Source organism: Electrophorus electricus, chromosome 23 (genome assembly GCF_013358815.1).
Source record: "Electrophorus electricus isolate fEleEle1 chromosome 23, fEleEle1.pri, whole genome shotgun sequence".
Lineage (NCBI taxonomy): Eukaryota > Metazoa > Chordata > Actinopteri > Gymnotiformes > Gymnotidae > Electrophorus > Electrophorus electricus.
The window spans coordinates 339,251-358,215 of record NC_049557.1 but is presented as its reverse complement, the minus strand read 5'-3'; the positions used below and the strand labels follow the sequence as shown (position 1 = coordinate 358,215).

Sequence of the window (18,965 nt, the reverse complement as noted above, 5' to 3'; positions counted from 1 at the left end):
CCATGTATTTAATTTTTTAATTTAATTCCAGTATTTAATTTTTTACCATACTGATGTCATGACCAAAATAGACTTCTATATCATTAATTTGTTAAACAATAAACCATAAAACATCACATCAAGTGTGTTATTCTTGAAAACATTTACATTTTTTTATTCCAGTTAAAGAAAAAATACTTGGTCAGTCCAGTGCATGGCCCAGCTGACAGCCAAATGTATACACAACATCTTAGCAAAGTCTGATAGAATCTGCACAGACTCAACTCCATTAACCTTGTTGATAATATGGCTACAACCATATTTACTTGCTAAACTCCACCTGTCCTCCAGCACTAATGCACCTCAAATGACAGCAGCTTGTGGGCATCATAACTCTAAGCATAACTCATAACACATCAAACAGAATTGGCAAAGCACTTCTCAGCATCTCTGCAGACAGCAAGTGTTGAATATATCAGATTGGCTTCCTAGAGTGCTGCTGAGGTCATTCTGTTCTGATTCTGAGTTCAGCTTCATGCCATAAGTCAGTGACCCCTTGTGTGCTCACAGTCTGTTTAAATAGAACCTTGGCAATAAGTGTCACAGAACGCTCATCTCCCGCGAGTCATGTGGTTTGGCCCGCCACGTACAGTTGGGAGGATCCTCACTTGTGGCCACGCTTGCACACACCTGGACCTTGTCCTGTCTGTGTATTTAAGCTGTTTGATGTACTTGGTCTTGTCTGCAATGCTGTGGACCTGTGCTTTGCTGGCATCTTTGCTGAACACACACAACAAGAGAGAAAATGTAAGGATTGGTTTATTGTAATAAAAAGAAATTGAATGTGGTTACAATAAATTTAAAACAACAACAACAACAACAACATAATCACCATCAAAAATTAGAAAGATTAAAGCAGTTTCAATAGGAACTCATGTTTTTTGCTTTGATTGTTTAAAAATTCACCTGCTGACAATCTGAGGTTGACGGTTTAGAGAGGAGGCATACCTCATTCCACCGCAAGGGATATAGTGCCTGCCTCGAGCTGAAGGGGTATCCTGAGGCTTCTCACCCGGGACCTAAATCCACATCAGCATCACTGGGTGATGACTCTCCAGATAATGAAGACCAAATGTTCTTTCATACTTTGTTTCTAACTACTGGGTCTGGGACTGCACTGTGCAATATCTATACCTTACTGTAAATACAGTATTTGAACTATTATAATGGGAGATCACAAACTATTTACTAGGAGACAACTGTATTGCCTCATCTTTTTGTACACTGTCATCTTTAATATATGATTTTGGCTTAATATATTTGTTGTATATACATACTGCTGTGTACAATGTGTGGTGCCTTGCACTGCTCTGTACTTTAGTATTTGTTTAAAACATTTGTCAGCTCTGAGGTGGGTTTCACTAATACTGTGAATAAGTTTAGTGAATAAGCTTTGTTTAGTGAGTAAGCTTACAGCATAGTGGCTGAATGGAATTAAAAATCCTAATCATATATACAAATAGACACTGTGCTGAATTGTCACCTTGGATTTCAGAGTGAGGACAGTGGCCCTGATGGTGGCCAGGTCTTTGGTAGGGATGTACTTTTCCACCATCTTATCAAAGTCGTGATGAGACGACAGGAACAGTAGCATGCGGCGACCAAAGTACCTGAGACAAATAACAGCCCCGTTCCCATGAGAGAACCATGAGGGAGGAACTTAAGGGTGACTCACAGCACACCAACAAATTGTACCAGTCTACTACATTTACTACAATTAAGCGGAGTCCAATATTTATTAGTATATTTATTTTACCAGGACACAATTCCAGTTGCCAAGACACTCTGTGTCTAAAAATCTTCTATTACTCTACAATTTAGCTGCATTTGCTGACTTCAGAGTGTCATAGTTGGGAGACTAAAAGAATAAACCAAAAGATTACTATCTGGGCATGTGAAAAGCTTTGATAGTTTTCCATCTGATCCTGGTACCAACCTGGTTTCTTGGGAAGAGTCTTGCGCCAATTTGGAGACTGCAGGTAGAATTCGATTAGTCACACCTTTTGTCCCAGACAATAAGCGGTCAGCGCCAATCTTTTCTATCAAAGTAGCCAAATGCTGAGAAGTGCACTTTCTTACTGCAGCATTCAAATGACTTTTGAGGAGAACACAAACGAGAAAAGAGAAGGAAATATTTAAAGGCACTCAAAAAAGAATGACATAATAACAAATATGTAGTAATCTAGTCAATGTATACAGTGCAATGTTTAACTCTTTCATCTTTAAAGTAACTTAATACACTTATCTATGAACTAAAGGCATAATCAAATTATCCTATTCTATTTGATGGCTTTAAAAAAAAATCTTTAAGAGGATAAATCAACAAAAATACTGTCCAATGCCAAAAAACATTTCGAAACACCAAAGGATAAGTGAAAATAATAGCAAACAGCAGCCAAAGCGCTCTCATTTGTTGGCCTCTTGACTGCTGCAGCTAGATGAAAGCTATAGCTGGAAGCTAGCTGCAAGTTAACTGACCTGAGTCCTCCAGCGAGAAGAGCGTTCATGCTTCGGGTGGGGGTGCAGTTCTGCACCATGCAGTCCAGGGCTGTGTCCACATCCTGCCTAATAAAAGCATTGGACTCTCCTGCTTTGTGGAGGAGGACCTTGGCAGTAGCTTCCACCTCCTGGTCCATACCTTTCTGCAGGCCAGAGTACAACTCTCCCAAGGTCACCAGCGCCACGCGCGACACTCCAGAGCGTAAGTTCTGAACCTGGGGGAAGACATTCCAGCTTCTGTTATGCTTGTGTTGTGTTATGTGTTATCTAAAATGCCGTTAGATGAAAATTGTTTTTATAATAATTTCAAGCATTATACTAACTTTACTGAAAGATCTGTGTAGTTTTTGGCAGCAATGTCTCAATAACATATACTGATGGTGTATGACAAAAAATTAAATGGTATTATAGGTTAATTTTAGGAATCAGACAGATTCACAGGAAGTTACAAGGAGTCAGACGCAATAGTGAGCAGATATAGTCACTTACCTCTTGATTAAGAACAAGGCAGACATCATGAAGCCTACTACTAAGCACATCAGAGTGATACCGTGCTAAACTACGCATGAGTATCAGGCCATCAATCTTCTTCTCCCTGTATGAAAATATTGGACAAACACAAACTGTAAAAGTAGGCTATCATAACTGAAAAAAGGTTATGAAAGAGGGGACAAAAGGAAAAAAGTGATAGCAATAAAATCACTTTACTAATTTCTAAGCATATGTATCATATATGCAGAAAATCATAAATTACTAAACTGTTTTACTTGACCCTAGCCAAATGCTTCATCATTTTACAGGTATGAGATTTACCAGTCATCAGAGCTAAGCAGTTTGAAGCTCTGAGTGAAAGCAAGGTCCGGTTTAGAGAACGGCCGCAAAACCAGCTGCTCATGGGGATTCTTCCTGGGGGTTCCTGGTGTGAGTTCATCTAAAGAGGAATACCGCAACAAAAACAAACTGACTACTTATTTTAGGGCTACCAGTTCAACTTTGTTCCAAATCAACTTGACTGCAAAACATAACATTATTCAAGATGGCCAACTACATTTAATGGCCTTGCACAGTATTTTTTCTCCTTACTCAAAATGTTGTATTAGCTGGAAGCATGTGATTATCTTCATACTTCTGCTTCAGTTCAGTAGTTATTGGGCATTGTAGAGTGCATAAAACAACCTCTAAATGTTTTATTTTTTGTATACCGCCTAACTTCTATTTAGGACTTACACTTTATGTGGTGTTATCTTTGATGTCACAGATAACACTAATTGACTATAGTGAATCATAAGCTATGTAATATTGCATATATATGAACTGTGAAATCAACTGACCCTACTACACTTCAATCACTGCACATAGCTCTTCTCAAGGAACAGAGATGACATGTACATACAAATGCTCAGTTTTTGTATACAAACGGGAAAAGGGTTACTCTACATTTTATTCCAGAAAACAAGACCAAATCAAGGTTGCTCAAATTGCTTTCTGGGGTCTAAGTGACACCCAATACAAGAGTTTGTAGCAAGCATTTTACTGTGAAATAATTTGCAAACTGAGCTCAATACAGCTCTAGATTTGCCTGCCGACTATAACTGAAACACAACACCTTTCCCCACACTTACTGGAGGTAATATTGATAAGTTAGTAAGTCTTTGATATTAATTAACAGCCATTGTTTTCATTCGACACTTTATTCAATACCGTAGCAAGTAATGGAAAATATAACAAAACGTTAGTACATGCAAATGTTTGCTAATTTTGTGCAATTTGGGTCAACAAATGTATTTTTTATAACGTTATGATACACCAACACTATTTGAAATTGCCACCAGTCTCTGCCTGTCCCATGTTTAGCTCTCTCCATGCGTAGTCAAAGCCTGTTAGCTAGACCTGATTAACCAGCCGAATATACGCTAGTTAGCTAACGTTCCTTAATAGCTTTAATGTAAACATGATCAATATGTAATAAATGCACAGATGATGTTGCTATAAATGTATTCTTAAAATACAAACTGTGGTGTCCTCTAATTGATTAGTCTATTTAAACACAGCAAGGATTCTGCTGTTGACCAAGACCCCTAATAGCTTTTCACCTCTTCGGGTTCAGGCAAGTAAAGCCGTCTTGATGCGAACCGACTTCCACCCAGCACCATACTGACTGGGGTGGTTATGCTTGACACAGAGGCTGTCAATGAATCCTCTGAGGTCCACACCCAAACAGCAGAATGGTAAAAGGACAATAATCTTTTTAATTTCGTTTTATGGTTAAAAAAAATGATAGTAGGAAGGTGACTGGAATATTTAACATTCTTTGAAATATATATGTTTGGTTTTTTTTGGTTTTGTTGCATTTTTAAAAAAACAACTGTGCAGGGCCTTTAAAACACAATTGTGTGATACAGTGTTTAGAGCAAATCTATTTACTCAAGAGCAGTGACCATGCATGAAGCGCAGAATAACAGGTGACACTCACCAGAGCAGTTTGAAAGGGGTGGACATGCTCTGTTCAGACTGGGGGCTTGTTGGCGTCGTGGCAGCATGCGTCTGGAAGGAGCCGTGGGAGGGCTGGGATGAATGGGGGGACTCAAACCTTTGACCAGGCTTCTGGGTGCGTGTGTGCTGTTGGGGCTCGAGGGCAAATCATCCAGGAGTTCAGCCTTCGTGGATGCTAGAACACTACCGTTGCGCTGCAAATCTGATGGGAAGGAGATTAACAGGCTATGGTGACTACAGAGCTTCCATGAGTCTCAGTAAGCATGAGGAGGAGCATTCATTGAGGTCAACCGTTACCTTTCAGAGATGCCGTGTCGTCTGAGCCCACGTCACATGCAACGTGTCTAAAGTTCTGCTTCAATCGTTGCATGTTCTGCCACTCCCCCTGTATAGGCGGAACTTCTTGCTGCTCCAGACGATGTTGATGCATCTTATCCCTTGCAAACCTAGACAGCTTTACCCTCTCCAACAAATACACATACATGAATAACCACATAGCATTTCTATTCAAGACTGTCAATCAGAACCTGGAGGACCGGACTGAAATTATGCAACGTAGGAGTCATTTTGCATTAAAATCTTATCAAATCTTTCTTTTATCAAAATTTTACTGTCAAACTGGCAACAAAATCATTCCATATCAACAGCACATTCAAAAACCACTGCTGAAGTTAGGAAAGATTAAAGTAAAGGGAATCAATAAATATTAGCAGATTGTTCAATAAAACAAAATAAACATTGTCTCACCGCTGCTTTTTCTGGCTCAGTGCTTTCTTCCGAATCCATATGGCCAGCTGAAACAGCATGGCCATACACCCCAATCAGTGGCTCCCTGGGGGATTTTCTTACCAACTCCTCCTGTTCTGGGGACAGAGTCACTCCAGGGTAGCAGGGAGCACCAGTGAAGCCAAAAACTCCTGTCATGGTGGTAAAAAGTGTCAGTTTAAGGCAAAGCCACATCAACCTCTTTGTACTTCACATATGGAGAAACACACCAGTCAAAAGTGAAGGCAGCTGCATTACAATCACAGTAAACAGTTTACATTTTCATCCTGTAATTGGCATCCTTGTTACCAACTATCAAGTTCTTACTCAAAATGTGATTAGATATCACAAAGATAGCACAAAAAACAGATAAATTCCAACCTCTGCCAACTACTCCCTCCGACACGTCACCAGCAGGGGAAGCCCTGATGCTATGCATTTGAGATCCTGAAAAACACAATACATGCTGACCTATACATCTTCATGAAAAATGTAATAACTCCAAATACAACAGCTGAATTTATACTGGTTGCTTTATGAGGCAGAAAAAACATGTCTGTGGGTACAGGCATAGCGATGGGCAGGGGACTAATTGTTTGTAGCACAGAGCTTCCAAAGCAATTTTTACTCATGTAATATGGGGTTAGGTTTTTGTTGTTGTTGTTGTTTTAGCAATGTTTCATCTGACTTAAGATCATTTCCAGAAGAGCAAGGGTGATCTCACCTTTGACAGGCCTGAGGGCACGGAGAGGCTCTCGACCAGCAGGCCTGGTTTGTGGAGGCGACATTGCTTTCTCTGCTGGTCCATTACAGTATGCTACTCTCTGACCTACTACGTTTACGCTCAAATCAGAAAGAACCTTTTCTTGCTGTTGGACATCTGCAATGCAATTCACATTCAAATCTGTAAATGCATTCTGACTTAACTCCTCCACATATATGAGGTATAAAACCATTTTTTGGGGTGTAGTCACTGGGCTAAAAGAAATACTCAGTGAAAGTACACACACCTTGAGCACCTGCTTCCATGGAGGAAGAAGTTTTCTGTCTTCCTGATGGTACTCTAGCAATAGTTTTTGCTGCTGAGTCCCTAGGGCTACAATGATTTCAGCAACATGACATTTATTTGAGTGCATATCAAATTCCAGCACAATGCACAGCATAAAATAAAGGATTTACAAACTTTTCAAAATTGGTGTTGCTGTATGTGATTGCTGTTCATTGCTTGACTTTGCTACCAAACAATCAGCTTGTTGGCCTGCTTCCCTCATAAAGGAAATAAAATGAATCCAGTAATGGAGAACAAAAATACTCCTTAAAGCAGGAAGGTACAGTAAGCATAGAGCTTGTGTCTGTCTTCTTTTATTTCCGAAACACATTTTTGGGGCCTGACATCTCTCTCTCTCTCTTTATATATAAATAAACCAACGACCCCAGTGATGTGTCCCTGGTTCCTAATTGCAGAAGCCAGTATAGGTCTGCATGGACCACATTTCAGACAGACTTCCAATTCTAAGTGAATGGCTGATTAACTCAATGCTGAACCATTATCATAGATTAATTCATATATGTATGTAAGAGCAAGACCAGTCATCTACCTGATCTTGGTGCCATTGGTGATGGTGGAAGTTGGGGGTGAATAGAGGCTGGACAGGCTGCTCTCGCTCAGAGGGCTGGTCAAAGATGGTGAGGTGTGAGAGGGGGAGTCTGTACTCGGCTCCAGCTTCACAGCAGAGTCCGGGCTGTCGGGTTCTGGGTCAGAGCCACTCGCGCTTACCTTGGCTCGCTTCTTAGCCGCATGATTACGCAAGCAGCGAAGGGAGTTCATCATCTGCAACATAACCAGAGTCTATTAACCCAAATGCATTTGACAGAAATGCAAATGCAAACTGTTTGGTTTATCGGTCAAGTTCAAGTACATAAAGCAATACTACTGTATGCATATAGTGTGAGAATCATCCAGATGTGTTTGGAAGAACATTCAGGTGAAAAATTATTAATGACCTGGCCGCCACCACCACCACCACTTCCTGATATCATCCTCACTGAACAACTGAGATAAACTCAAATGACCTATCAGAAGGAATCATCACAGAAATCACTGCTGAAGGGCAGCTAAGTAAAACATGATGCCTTCATGTTCAGCTTTAACACAGGGATGCTAAAGCAGCATTATTATGTGACTGCCATAATGTTTGCCAGCTTTTATTAGAACCAAACATGAGTTAATGCACTAAAATCCAGGCTTTTCTATTTTTCTGGTCACCAAGTATTTAATGGTTCCAAAGTAAAACATTTGCAGGCAGCAACAAAAAAAAAGTGCTGCAGTATCAGTTAAGTTACAGCATCTGAAACAAGAAACTGGGGAACTCCACCTATGTATACGCAACACATTTCACTACTGACCTCCTCCCTGTCCACTGGCTCCTCATCTTGGTGGGAATTCCTACCAGGCAGCTCTTGCTGCAAGGTATCCTGCGAGGATTGCCGTATGACTGGGGAGGTGGGTGGATGATGAGATGGTGATGAGATGGTGCTCGCCCACAAAGTACACGCAGGCAGTGGGGAACACCTGTTGGATCCAACTTCACCTGCAGGGAGTGTGATGGGCAATGTATTCACTTCAATATACAGGGTAACCGAATACAAAGCCATCAAGTATGTAAATTTAACAGTGCCATCTAAGCCTGTAAAATAAGGCAACCCATCAGAAATCATTAGCAGAAAAGTTACTATAACATTTCATTGCCTCAGCAAAGTACACTGCTGATGTTTTCCTATCTAGAAAAGAGATAAAGCCCTGAAAGTGCCAATGAAACATGATTCAAACTAGACCAAAAAGGGACATCATCTCATATGTATCTTGCCAAAGCTTAATTAATGGCAGTGCAATAAAGTATTATCGAACGAAGAATAACTGAAAGCAAGACATCCATTCCAGATTAAGTAGAGCTCATGTAAATGTGTGACCCAACAATGATTCAGTTTCTTCTTTTTTTTTAATTGAATCCTGAAATCTTACATTTCAATACAATTTGATATTTCAGTATGATTCATTTTTAATTCTGACACTGCTAAATACTGAAGAGCCAAAAATGCTTTGGCAGTTTCCCACTGAAGAAAAAAGACACATTTTCTAAGCAATGTAGCTATGCCCTCACCTGTTTCGTCCGCCCATGAGCTGGGGTCCCTGTGACGAGGGATCGTATCTCGCTTGTTGGGCCATGTATTGGACATGGACAGTGAGGAGTTTGCATGGCATCTACGAGGCAGGGTGGGAGTCAGCTGCACTCCCGGAAGAGTGGCCAGAGGGTAGGAGGGCAGCAGAAAAGACCCGGGGGGGGGTGGATTGGAAGGAACTGAAAAGGTGCGCTCTACACTGGGGTTACCAGACAGCAAGCGGTTGGCTTTGGGCAAACCTGTATGGAAAAGAGCATCTATTCTCAAGAGAATCTTCCATGACTATTCATTTGGCAGCAAATAATGTTCAGTAGCTCCTTTCATTTGACACTCAGTGAGTGAAGTTTATGGTCAAGTGATGCCTTGATTCCAATTATTCTATTTAGCAATATTTTACAACAAAACAAATCTATTGCAAAAATTATGCAAATGTTCTATTTTCTACATTTTGTATATATAAATAAAGTAAAATCAACATCAACAAGTCACCTCTGTCAGAATCACTGAGGTTAGCTGCTTTTAAAATATCTGGGTCCGCGCCAAGGCTACCGCTTCGACAAAGTCTACCCACTGTCTCTCTTTTCCATCCTGGAGCATCGGGCTGGAAAGGCTCTACTGAACCTGGAGAATGAAACAGAAACAGGAAACTTGAGGACAATTTGAAGCATCAGCTCAGCATATGTAACTAATAGGCACACATCAGACTACAAATGCATACCAAAAAACAACTAAGCGGTAAACAAAAAGTGAGCAATAGCAATTTAGATTTTATAACTAAAGACTTTAACATAATTTTAAGAAAACTTAATCATATGGTTACATTGTTTACAGGAGAGCTCTGTAGGCTCTTCTTGGATTTGAACAGTGCAGGAGGGATCTTTTATCAACAGACTGCAATAAAAGATTCAAGTCTAGTCTTGCCTGCAGTCTTATATTGTCAATGCCAACTAAAATAGGACTTGGTAAAAATCACAAATTCCTTACATCACACAGACCGCTGCAGCACACCAGAGCTCAACACTGGCCTTGTTTCACCCAGTATATTAAAGAAGCTATGTTATATAGATGATTGCGTTTGCAGCCATCTAGATGTGGTATCAGAAGCCAGCAAAGCAACATGACAATGTTTTGTTTGTTTGTTGGGGCGGGTTAAAAAAATAACAAAGTGACAACTATAATCAATATACATGTATAGCCAGCATTATACTAAGCTTCTATATCAATGGTAGGAAGCATTATCATCCTAGGCTAAACAAAACTGCCCAACAAATAATGTGTTTCACCATAAACCCACCCTGCATGTGGGTGGTCATGGTGCCCACTCTAGTGTGCTCTACTCAGTCATCTACAAACATATCACTGCTAAAATTATTACTGGAGCATGAAATACACTCAAATTCAGACTTCCTCTAGTGTTTCTAATAAATACTACTCCCATGTTTCATAATCCACACACTGCTACATTGTGTTAATGCTTCGGTGTGGATTTTAGGATATTTTTCATGATGCCAATTTTTTTTTCCCATAAAGTACAGGAATATTGAAAAGTACTGAAGAACGCCCATATTAATAGCAGCAGTCTGAATACTGATAGAAACCCACTTCAATGTATTCCATGTACTCATACACATTTAAAACTAAACAATGAGTTAACATTTTCATTTCATGTCTTGACCTACATGTTACAAGTCTGGGTGGCATGTTCAAGGACTGCTAATTTAAGGTGTGAAAATGAAAGCATGAGTAAAGGCAGAAACAGTAAAAGAGACACAAGAGACATGGGAATACAAATCAACATGTATTTATAGGTTGTATGTTGAAAACCTAGTAAGAAAATAGGACAAATCTAAAATAGTGGACACAGAGAGAAAACAAAGAGACATTTACTTACCAGAGTTTGTGCCACAGTTTTCCTGATTCAGCCTCAAGGAGGTAGTGAGATCTTCCACACTAAACTAAAGCAGCAACAACAAAAAACAGTCCCTTATTATTGAACATTTATAAGTAAGCATGTAGCTAACCATGATATTCCTTTTTTTTTTAAATAGACATCTGTTCTGTTGTAGCTCAGTACACAATGCTTTCTTAACAAAAATGTACAGGACATTGTGCAATTTTATGCAACTAAATTACAATGAAAATAGTACTGAAACAGTTCAGCATGAAAAATAATGGGGGTCATGTTATAAAAATGAAGTGACTCAAAACTTACACATTAGGCAAAACAGTTCAGGTCTGCAGAAGGGCAGTAATGTAAGAAATGTAAGGCTGTAACTTTCATCTTTGGTTATATCTTACATTTTGTCTATAAAATTTCTAGATTCCTTTGATCAGAACTTCTCAGGGGTCATTTTTTTCACCAAGAGGTATAAAAACAAGATGGGTGTCTAATTCCACAGTGATAACATTACCCAAGACTTCATAATCTTCTCCCTTCATTAAACATTCAACACACTGTCTAACTGCCTGGTTTCCATAAGCAAAACCACACGGCCCTATTATTAGAGACATTAGAGAGATAGATTGGATGGAATTCAGTTTGAATATATTTTTCACTAAAATACTTGTCAAACAACTCTAGAAAAGCACACACTGACCCCAGATTATTAAAAACAGTTACATATGTTTTGCACAAAACCCCACCTTTTTACTGTTTGCGTGCTTACAAAGGAGAAATAAGTCAACAGGATGCCATTGCCTCGCTGAGCTTGAAGTAAACACGCAAGGTGATTTTCAGTGGCAAGGAAGAAACAGTTCCCTAAGGTTTCAACAGCTTAATTAAGACAAACTTCACATGCAGGCACAGGGAACAGTGAGACCTTTATCACAATGTCTGCTTTGGGAATATGATAAATTATCTCTTAACGCCAAACAACAGACAACCTTTCTAACAATGGAAACTAAATGTTGTAGATATGTTGCCAAGAAACATGTAGTGTTACAAACACTTTGTAGATATTTTAAAGATCATTTTAGTGTGAGTCAATGTTATAATGTTAGCTACACCATGCAAGAAAATTAATCTAAGATAGATACCTAGCTTTACCAATTCAGCTGTATGTAAAATATATTTTAAACATCTTGCACTAATGCTTGGAACATTAGGCGTTTGATTACATCTGTGTCTGCGATTTTGAAAGTGTTTTTATCTTCCCTGTTATATCTACTATAATGCCCCATGTTGTGCAGTTTACCAAAGAGTTTTGGGGTCAGCACATGTCATGAATTACTTTCAGGTGAACAAGATATGTCACACCCTTTTAACCCACTGGTCCCTTTCTGCTTTGTGGGAGGTTGTAACCAGATCAGCACCCTGTCTCTCTTTTCTCTGACAACCGACCCTTTCTAGTGAATCCTTTCTATTTCTATTTGTTAGGTCCTACTCTCTGACCAGTCTGTTAAATCAGGGGGGAATCTGGATATGGTGAAGACTTGAGTTTGAAGCTAAAACACCTGACAGTACATTAATCCTGTCTAAAAGAATACAAAGTTTAGGTTAGGTTGTTTTATTCAACTGCAATTTAGTATTTCAGGTTCTTTCATTTTTAAATCCTTCCAATACAGCTATGGGAGAAGACAGTAGGCTATACCAAGATTTATCAATTTGGTGGTTTCACACAAATACAATATATTGATGGAAATTGGAATATGGAATAGAAAACAACTTGTAGCCTAACACAAATAAATAAGATTCACAGCTACATAAAGAAAAAAAAGGTAAATTAACTTGTTGAGTTTGGAGCTGCATTCAAAATAGTACATTCTCTAATTTTTAACCTTATTTTTCCTTTTTTGTAATTCTGTGTGTGCATGTAAAATTAACTTCATGAGGTAATCACCCACCTTATCAGATAACTTTGTATTTGATGCACTGCAAGGCTGCTTGTTTACTAAACATGGGAGGCAAGACCTCTCCCAGGGTAGCTTGTTTTTTGCCTTCCTAGCACTAACTACTCTCTTGTGTGACTGGAGGTCATCTGTAAGAGAACCAAAGCTGCTGTAGCCACTCAGTCGATCCGAATCTGGTTCTGTGTGGTGGCTCTGTGGACTGTTAACTTTCCCTCCATTAATAACCCAGTTCAGGTCAGCTCCAGAGCCAAACTGAGGCATTTGCCGTTGACCAGGCTTGGGGATGACCAGTGCGTATTCCACCATACCATCTGCAGACAATCGGGGGAGAATATGTCTGGCTCTTCGTGCCTGTACTGCAGCCATAAGTCCCTCCACATCTCCAGTGAAGTCCAACCTGTCAATGGCCTTCATGAGTGGCTGTTTTTTTCCTGTGTCAAGACAGCAGTCAAAAACAGCAAAGAGCTCCAGAGCAGCATGTCGGACCCTCTTTTTATTGTCTGCAAGATAAGGAGCCACTACAGAACACAGATTGGGGATATTGAAGTCTTTTCTGGGGTGTGTGAGCATAGCAGCTGTGATGATGTTGATGACATCTTCTCTGACTCTGGAATTTTTGTGCCTTAGGTGTCCTATTACAAGTTCCAAAACTTTCTGTGGACCTACAATCCTCATGAGGTGACGAAAAATATTCATGTACTCATTCCGGGGAACAGTCCGTGCGTCCCCCAAAGTTTTGAGGGCCACACATACAATCTGTTTATAATGTCTGTCCACAGCGTAGTCCAGGTTTTGAACCAGGAGGCTGATAACCTGTAAAGTGCCATACAAGACTTTGAAGTTTGTATCATCCAGAAGTCTACGTAAAAAATTGATTAATTCCACAATACTGTCAGAGGAAACGGTTTTCAAGTCCACCTCTGAAATAATGTTCTTCAGCCCTTCTACCCCATTTGTTCGATTCTGGTAGTTCTCGTGATCAAGGAGTTGTTCGTGTAACTCCGGCGATATTAGCGCATAAATCATCATTGATCAGACTCATTGATCCAATCACTGATTTGGAAAAGCAATATAGCCAGTTGGCTAGCTAGCGCATTTCAGCAGCGTGCTATATCACCAAGTCAGTTTGTCAGGAGCTCAACTTGGAAAGAATCCGTTAGCTAACTAGCTAAGCTAGTTAACCTAGGTTAGCAATCGCAATCGCAGTAATGCTAGTTCAAGCAACACTATCCAGTATTGTTGACAATTAGGATATTTACAAAGACTGTGTTCTCCAACAAGAACAAGAATAAAAAGCACTTTCCTCTTTTGAATTCCAGTAAGATGTTGAAAGTTGGGTGTATGTAAACACAGACTTGCTCGGAATTTTCTTCTCAGACCACAGTTCATCGCCTCGACACCCTGGCGTCTTGAATCAAAATAGCGCACTATGTCAAAAAACAACTGCTTCCATGGTGACGCGAGTTCTCGTAACCGCGAAGATTCGAACTCGCGCGTGAAAATATGGGAATTGTGACCAAATATGCTTGACCGTATTGGACCATAAATTATGTTAATTAAAATGGCCTATAACAATACAACAACTCTTCTTATGTGTAGCTGTTCACAATAACGTTATTCTGCATCCATATCTCTGTTTAAGGACATTTAGATGGTATAAAATCCCAATGGATGTCTGTACTCTAAAAAAAAGCTCAGCAGGTTTTCTAAATTTCACCCGTATGCCCGTGGTTTGTGGGTAATTTCAAATATTTTGCATCTTTTGCATCCACACTAAAACAATGTTATGTTCCAGGGTGTATGGAACCCTCCAGATTCCAAACTATGTTTGGTATTAAATAGAGTTATTTTGTAATTCTGAACTGTAGCTTTTTTGTAGACACCAGATGCATACATTAGTTCTGGGTCTACATAGGTTCAGAGAATCCCAAGTGAAGTTAAAGAAATATATTTTTAGTTTAGCTATGTAGTGCCAAAAACACAGCTGCTTTTGATGGTCTTTAATTCATGATGGGTGAGTGTCTCTGACATGGCTGAGCTGATTGCCAGAGCAAAAGTGATAAGAAGAGGCCAAGATGAAATGGCAAATTTAATGGCAGAAAGCTGCCCCTCCACTATATTTATTCAATAATTTTTTTTTAATTTTTTTTTTTAATATGTTGTCTTTTGTTTTTGTTACTTGGGGTAGGTTTCTGGAACCTTGGCCTAAACATTACATTATCATGGTGTGACATCTCCAGAAGATTAACATCTTGAGTCAACACAAAAGACCTTTATTAATGAACAAAACTAGATTGGGTGAAACCAATCAAAAGAAAAAATACAAAAGAACAAATCCCCTAGCAGACACTCCTAAAAAATAGAACAGAGAATGAAGGGGATTATCACTGGAGAGAAATGGAAAATCGTAGGCACAAAACCTACGTGTGAAGAGGGGTTTAAAGAGGGGTTTAAATGTGCATGTGTAAAGTGGTGGCAGATGTAACGTGTTAGTATTCATAGTAAGGTGACCGGTATCTGAATGGGAGGTGTGTGTGTGACGTAGGTGGGGAGTGTGGGCATTCTTGGGATTTGTAGTGATGTGTAGTTGTGGGCTTGTCCATATGACAGTGTGGCGTAACACATTACATGATTCATATGATGATATTAGTATTGAAAGGTGCCACTGCACAGTGAAAATTATGTAAGACGCACTGAATTCTCTCAAGGATATCTGATGGCTACATCCTTGGCTGTCTGCCCCTGTAAAAGAGCAGTTACAGATGACTAGCAGATATAGATGGCATGTTAGATGGAATCTTGGCAACAGATGGTGTAGATTATATTAGTTACATTCCCTAATAGTGATGACCTCTTACTGTATGATGCCTAATACTAATCCAATTATTACTAGGCTAATAACAGTCAGCACAGAAAACTTGCAATTCACATAAAGAATTGTTCGAATAGCTATGATTTGATGCAACACCATGATGAAAAACAAAGCAGTCTGTTATTGTCTTTGCTGGAAGCAGCAGATGCTAGGCATCTCAAAACAGCCACAACAGATGGCCCTCTCTTTCTGTTCCCTTGGACTATTCTAATTTGTTACCACATTGGTTAAGTACCCTATGTATATATCTTTCGTAAAAAAACAAAAAACAAAAAACAAAAAAAAACAAAAAAAAAAGACAAAAAAAATCCTGCATTTATTCTGAATGCCCTCATGTACATAAGCTAAATAACTTTCCCCAGATAAACTTAACTTACACACAAGGCAATGAACACAGATGACGGATCCTACACAGACCATTGAAATAATACAGCCACATTGGCACATTAAAGGTGATTGTTTGATCCCACTGATGTTCGATTTATATTCATGTGTGGATTGTTCTGTTCATCACTTAAACAGTTGTCTTACTTTGGTAGAGCATGGATGATTGCTGAATGTATTTTATGTGATCCCTTTCAGACAACAAAGTCCAAATGCCACCCATATTCCCCGCTGTACAATAGACGGCTTTTTTATGTATATAAAAAAAAGAAAAATGAATATCCTTTTCCCAATGATCTGAGATCATCATCAGTAGAGTACAGGTTTTATTACTTTGTGGGTTCTACTGAGCTTTCAGCAGATATTTGGTTTCCATCAAATTTAAATTAAACACTTCAATAAGGCTGTTTGTTTAAAAAAACACCATAGCTGTCTCATTAGTGTCTGATGAACATGACACTTGTGCCTAACTTAAATAAGGTCTAAATGTTGTATATAATTAGATGTTCCAACAGCCCTGCCTGGCTAGCTCTGTCTAGCTTAATCTCAGTTCTCTCTCTCTCTCTCTCTCTCTCTCTCTCTCTCTCTCTCTCTCTCTCTCACACACACACACACACACACATACACATACACACACACACACACACACATGCACACACAAGCTATCAGTTTCCATTTGAGCATAGTAGTCACGTTTCTCCATTAAAACATGGGCTAAAGACAGATCACAATATTGCATGTTTATTATACTTCACCCAAACTCCCATCTCGGTACATGATCAATCTTCCTCAAATGTCAGTTCTCATATTTTGCTGACTAATAAGGCATTGCAATTTGATAGACCTAAGACTTAGCATCAAGTCACTGTAATTGGAAGTGCAGGTTAAAATGTAGCATTGGTGCAGAAGAGTCAAAAGAAGACATTTCTGTCCAAGTAAAACCATTTTATTGCTACAGCAAAGCCTTTAATAAGACTCACACAGAGCAAAAACAAGCAGAAGGGGAACTTGTGAATCGGGGTGAAAACATGGAATGTTTATTAAACAGAAAAGCACACCATAAAGACAGCAACACATTCTTATCACAGTAACTAGCTAAGGAAGGAACACCTGAAGTAAAATGGCTATGGGTATCACCGCATCCTATGGAGGGAGCTACTGCTATTTAATTTTCAAATTCAGTCATTTGTAGCCAACATTATGTATTATATTTTTCAGGAATGTTAGCAAATGTCTTTATTAGTTGATTATTTATGCATATGTCTTATGTATTTGCCACAGCTCAAATAAATAATATTAGAATTCAGATTTCCATTTTTTTTCCGACTTCATTAAGAATATGTAACATTAAGTACAAAGTTCAGATTTAATGAATAATTCTAGAATTGAACTTACACATTATTATGCTTACAATTTTCATTCTTTCAGTTTTGGTACATAAGAGGTGACATAAGTTTTCTATACTTAAACCAAAATCATATGTTATTATGCCCTGAAAAGACAACAAACAAATAGTCAAGATCCCAGATCTCAGATGTAAAGGAATAGCAAATACAAATATAAATTCCTGCATATTCACCCATAGTAAACCTCTTCTAGTCTCCAGCATGCTGCCTCTCTCCCCAGCATTGACGCACAGCATGGACAATTTGAGGCGAAGTCTTTGTGGTTGCACTTTAAAAGGACTACATGGAGAGGCTCTGCTCTTCACTGGACATCATGCTGTCAAGTCTGCTGCCCTGCAGGTAGAGAATTAGAGTCTCCCTCCACTGTGATCTTCTATGCATCAAGTTCTAGAAAGCAGTGTCCTAATGCAATTTTAATGGCTTTCTCCTAATATCCACTAGGAAATGTCAGTGGAACCTTGTTCCCTCCCTAGGGTGTAATCAACTGAGATAATTCCATTGGAAGAGGGGGAAGCAGAGTACAGACAGCAGCTGAGAGTGCAGCACATATTAACTCATCAAGAACACTAAAGCCAGTGCTTCCACTGCATGATTGATTATGAAAATAATAGTTTGGCTTCTTTGGGAGGGGTTTCCTAAGAAATTGGCTGTCGCAAAGGGATTGTTGTAATCACTGATGAACTAATGAATGCTACAATGCTGTAGCAAAATAGCTTGCCTTGCTATTTAGATATAGCACCGCATCAGTAGTGACAGCAGACAGAAAAAAATTGAAATCTCATGGAACCTACTCTCAACAGTTCATAAACTGTATGGGGTTGGTTAGAGGCACATGTCAGGGAAATAAATGTGCTTTACAAAGCCATGTGTGATGCAAGACATGAGCTGCCATAATATATCCAAATGATCGACCATGCAGCCAATACTTTCTTGTAAAAAATATAATTTTACTATTAGAATATTTAAATGAACAGTCAAAGATTTAGTTATATGATTTTAGTGCTTCAAAATTCAAGCAAGATTTTTTTTTTTTTTTTTTTTTTTTTACCAATTATAAAAGAATACAGTTATACTTGGACATAACAAAACCCAAAAAGGTCATTATACACACTGAAATAATATGTCTTGCAGGTGCTTAGGCTGTTTAAGCTGTGACGTGATCTTTATAAGCTGTGCATAATGGCAATTGCAGCATTAAAGGGGCTGTTCCAGCAGCAGATGGAGCTGTAGCTCTGAGCCAGTGAAGGCAAGTTACTTTAGGATTTAATTAATATCCTTCTGCTGACTGGTGGAAAAAGCTTTATACCTAAGTGCATAGTTTTTGGATTTCACATATAACAAAGCAAATGTAAATAAAGGAAATGTATTACCAATATAAATCTTGCAATAATATTGGCATGAAGCATACTCACACAGCATAAAGCAAATATGTAGCTTTTATACATAATATTGGGGTCCTTTGGTTTGCTTTATTTGGT

General features: G+C 39.0%; 1 protein-coding gene across 7 annotated transcripts; it reads right to left on the bottom strand.

Annotated features, from left to right (window-relative positions):
* Window positions 1-280: 280 nt before the first annotated feature.
* LOC113568542 (TOG array regulator of axonemal microtubules protein 1-like) lies at window positions 281-14,262 on the bottom strand. Of its 7 annotated transcripts, none has more exons than XM_035522035.1 (19): window positions 12,820-14,262; window positions 10,868-10,931; window positions 9,466-9,597; window positions 8,958-9,215; window positions 8,203-8,387; window positions 7,395-7,627; window positions 6,807-6,892; window positions 6,521-6,676; window positions 6,178-6,243; window positions 5,779-5,948; window positions 5,329-5,497; window positions 5,012-5,233; window positions 3,352-3,469; window positions 3,028-3,133; window positions 2,518-2,753; window positions 1,976-2,134; window positions 1,523-1,649; window positions 946-1,058; window positions 281-759 (listed from the first exon to the last, which is right to left on the bottom strand). In XM_035522035.1, exons 1-19 carry the CDS (start codon window positions 13,852-13,854, stop codon window positions 591-593), a joined length of 3,804 nt encoding a protein of 1,267 aa, XP_035377928.1. In that variant the 5' UTR covers window positions 13,855-14,262; the 3' UTR covers window positions 281-590. The 7 variants fall into 7 exon arrangements, with proteins under 7 accessions (XP_035377928.1, XP_035377932.1, XP_035377931.1 ...); XM_035522039.1 differs by having other exon boundaries at window positions 5,329-5,485; XM_035522038.1 differs by having other exon boundaries at window positions 9,466-9,588.
* Between the last annotated feature and the right edge of the window lie 4,703 nt (window positions 14,263-18,965).

Bases quoted from the DNA above. Each gene is read 5' to 3' on its own strand.
- LOC113568542 (XM_035522035.1), bottom strand. From the start codon at position 13,854: ATGATGATTTATGCGCTAATATCGCCGGAGTTACACGAACAACTCCTT. The intron at 6,893-7,394 runs GTAGATGACTGG...AAATCATTGTAG, and splicing joins ACCAATGGCACCAAGATCAG to CCCTAGGGACTCAGCAGCAA. The intron at 760-945 runs GTGAATTTTTAA...GTGTGTGTTCAG, and splicing joins CAACCTCAGATTGTCAGCAG to CAAAGATGCCAGCAAAGCAC.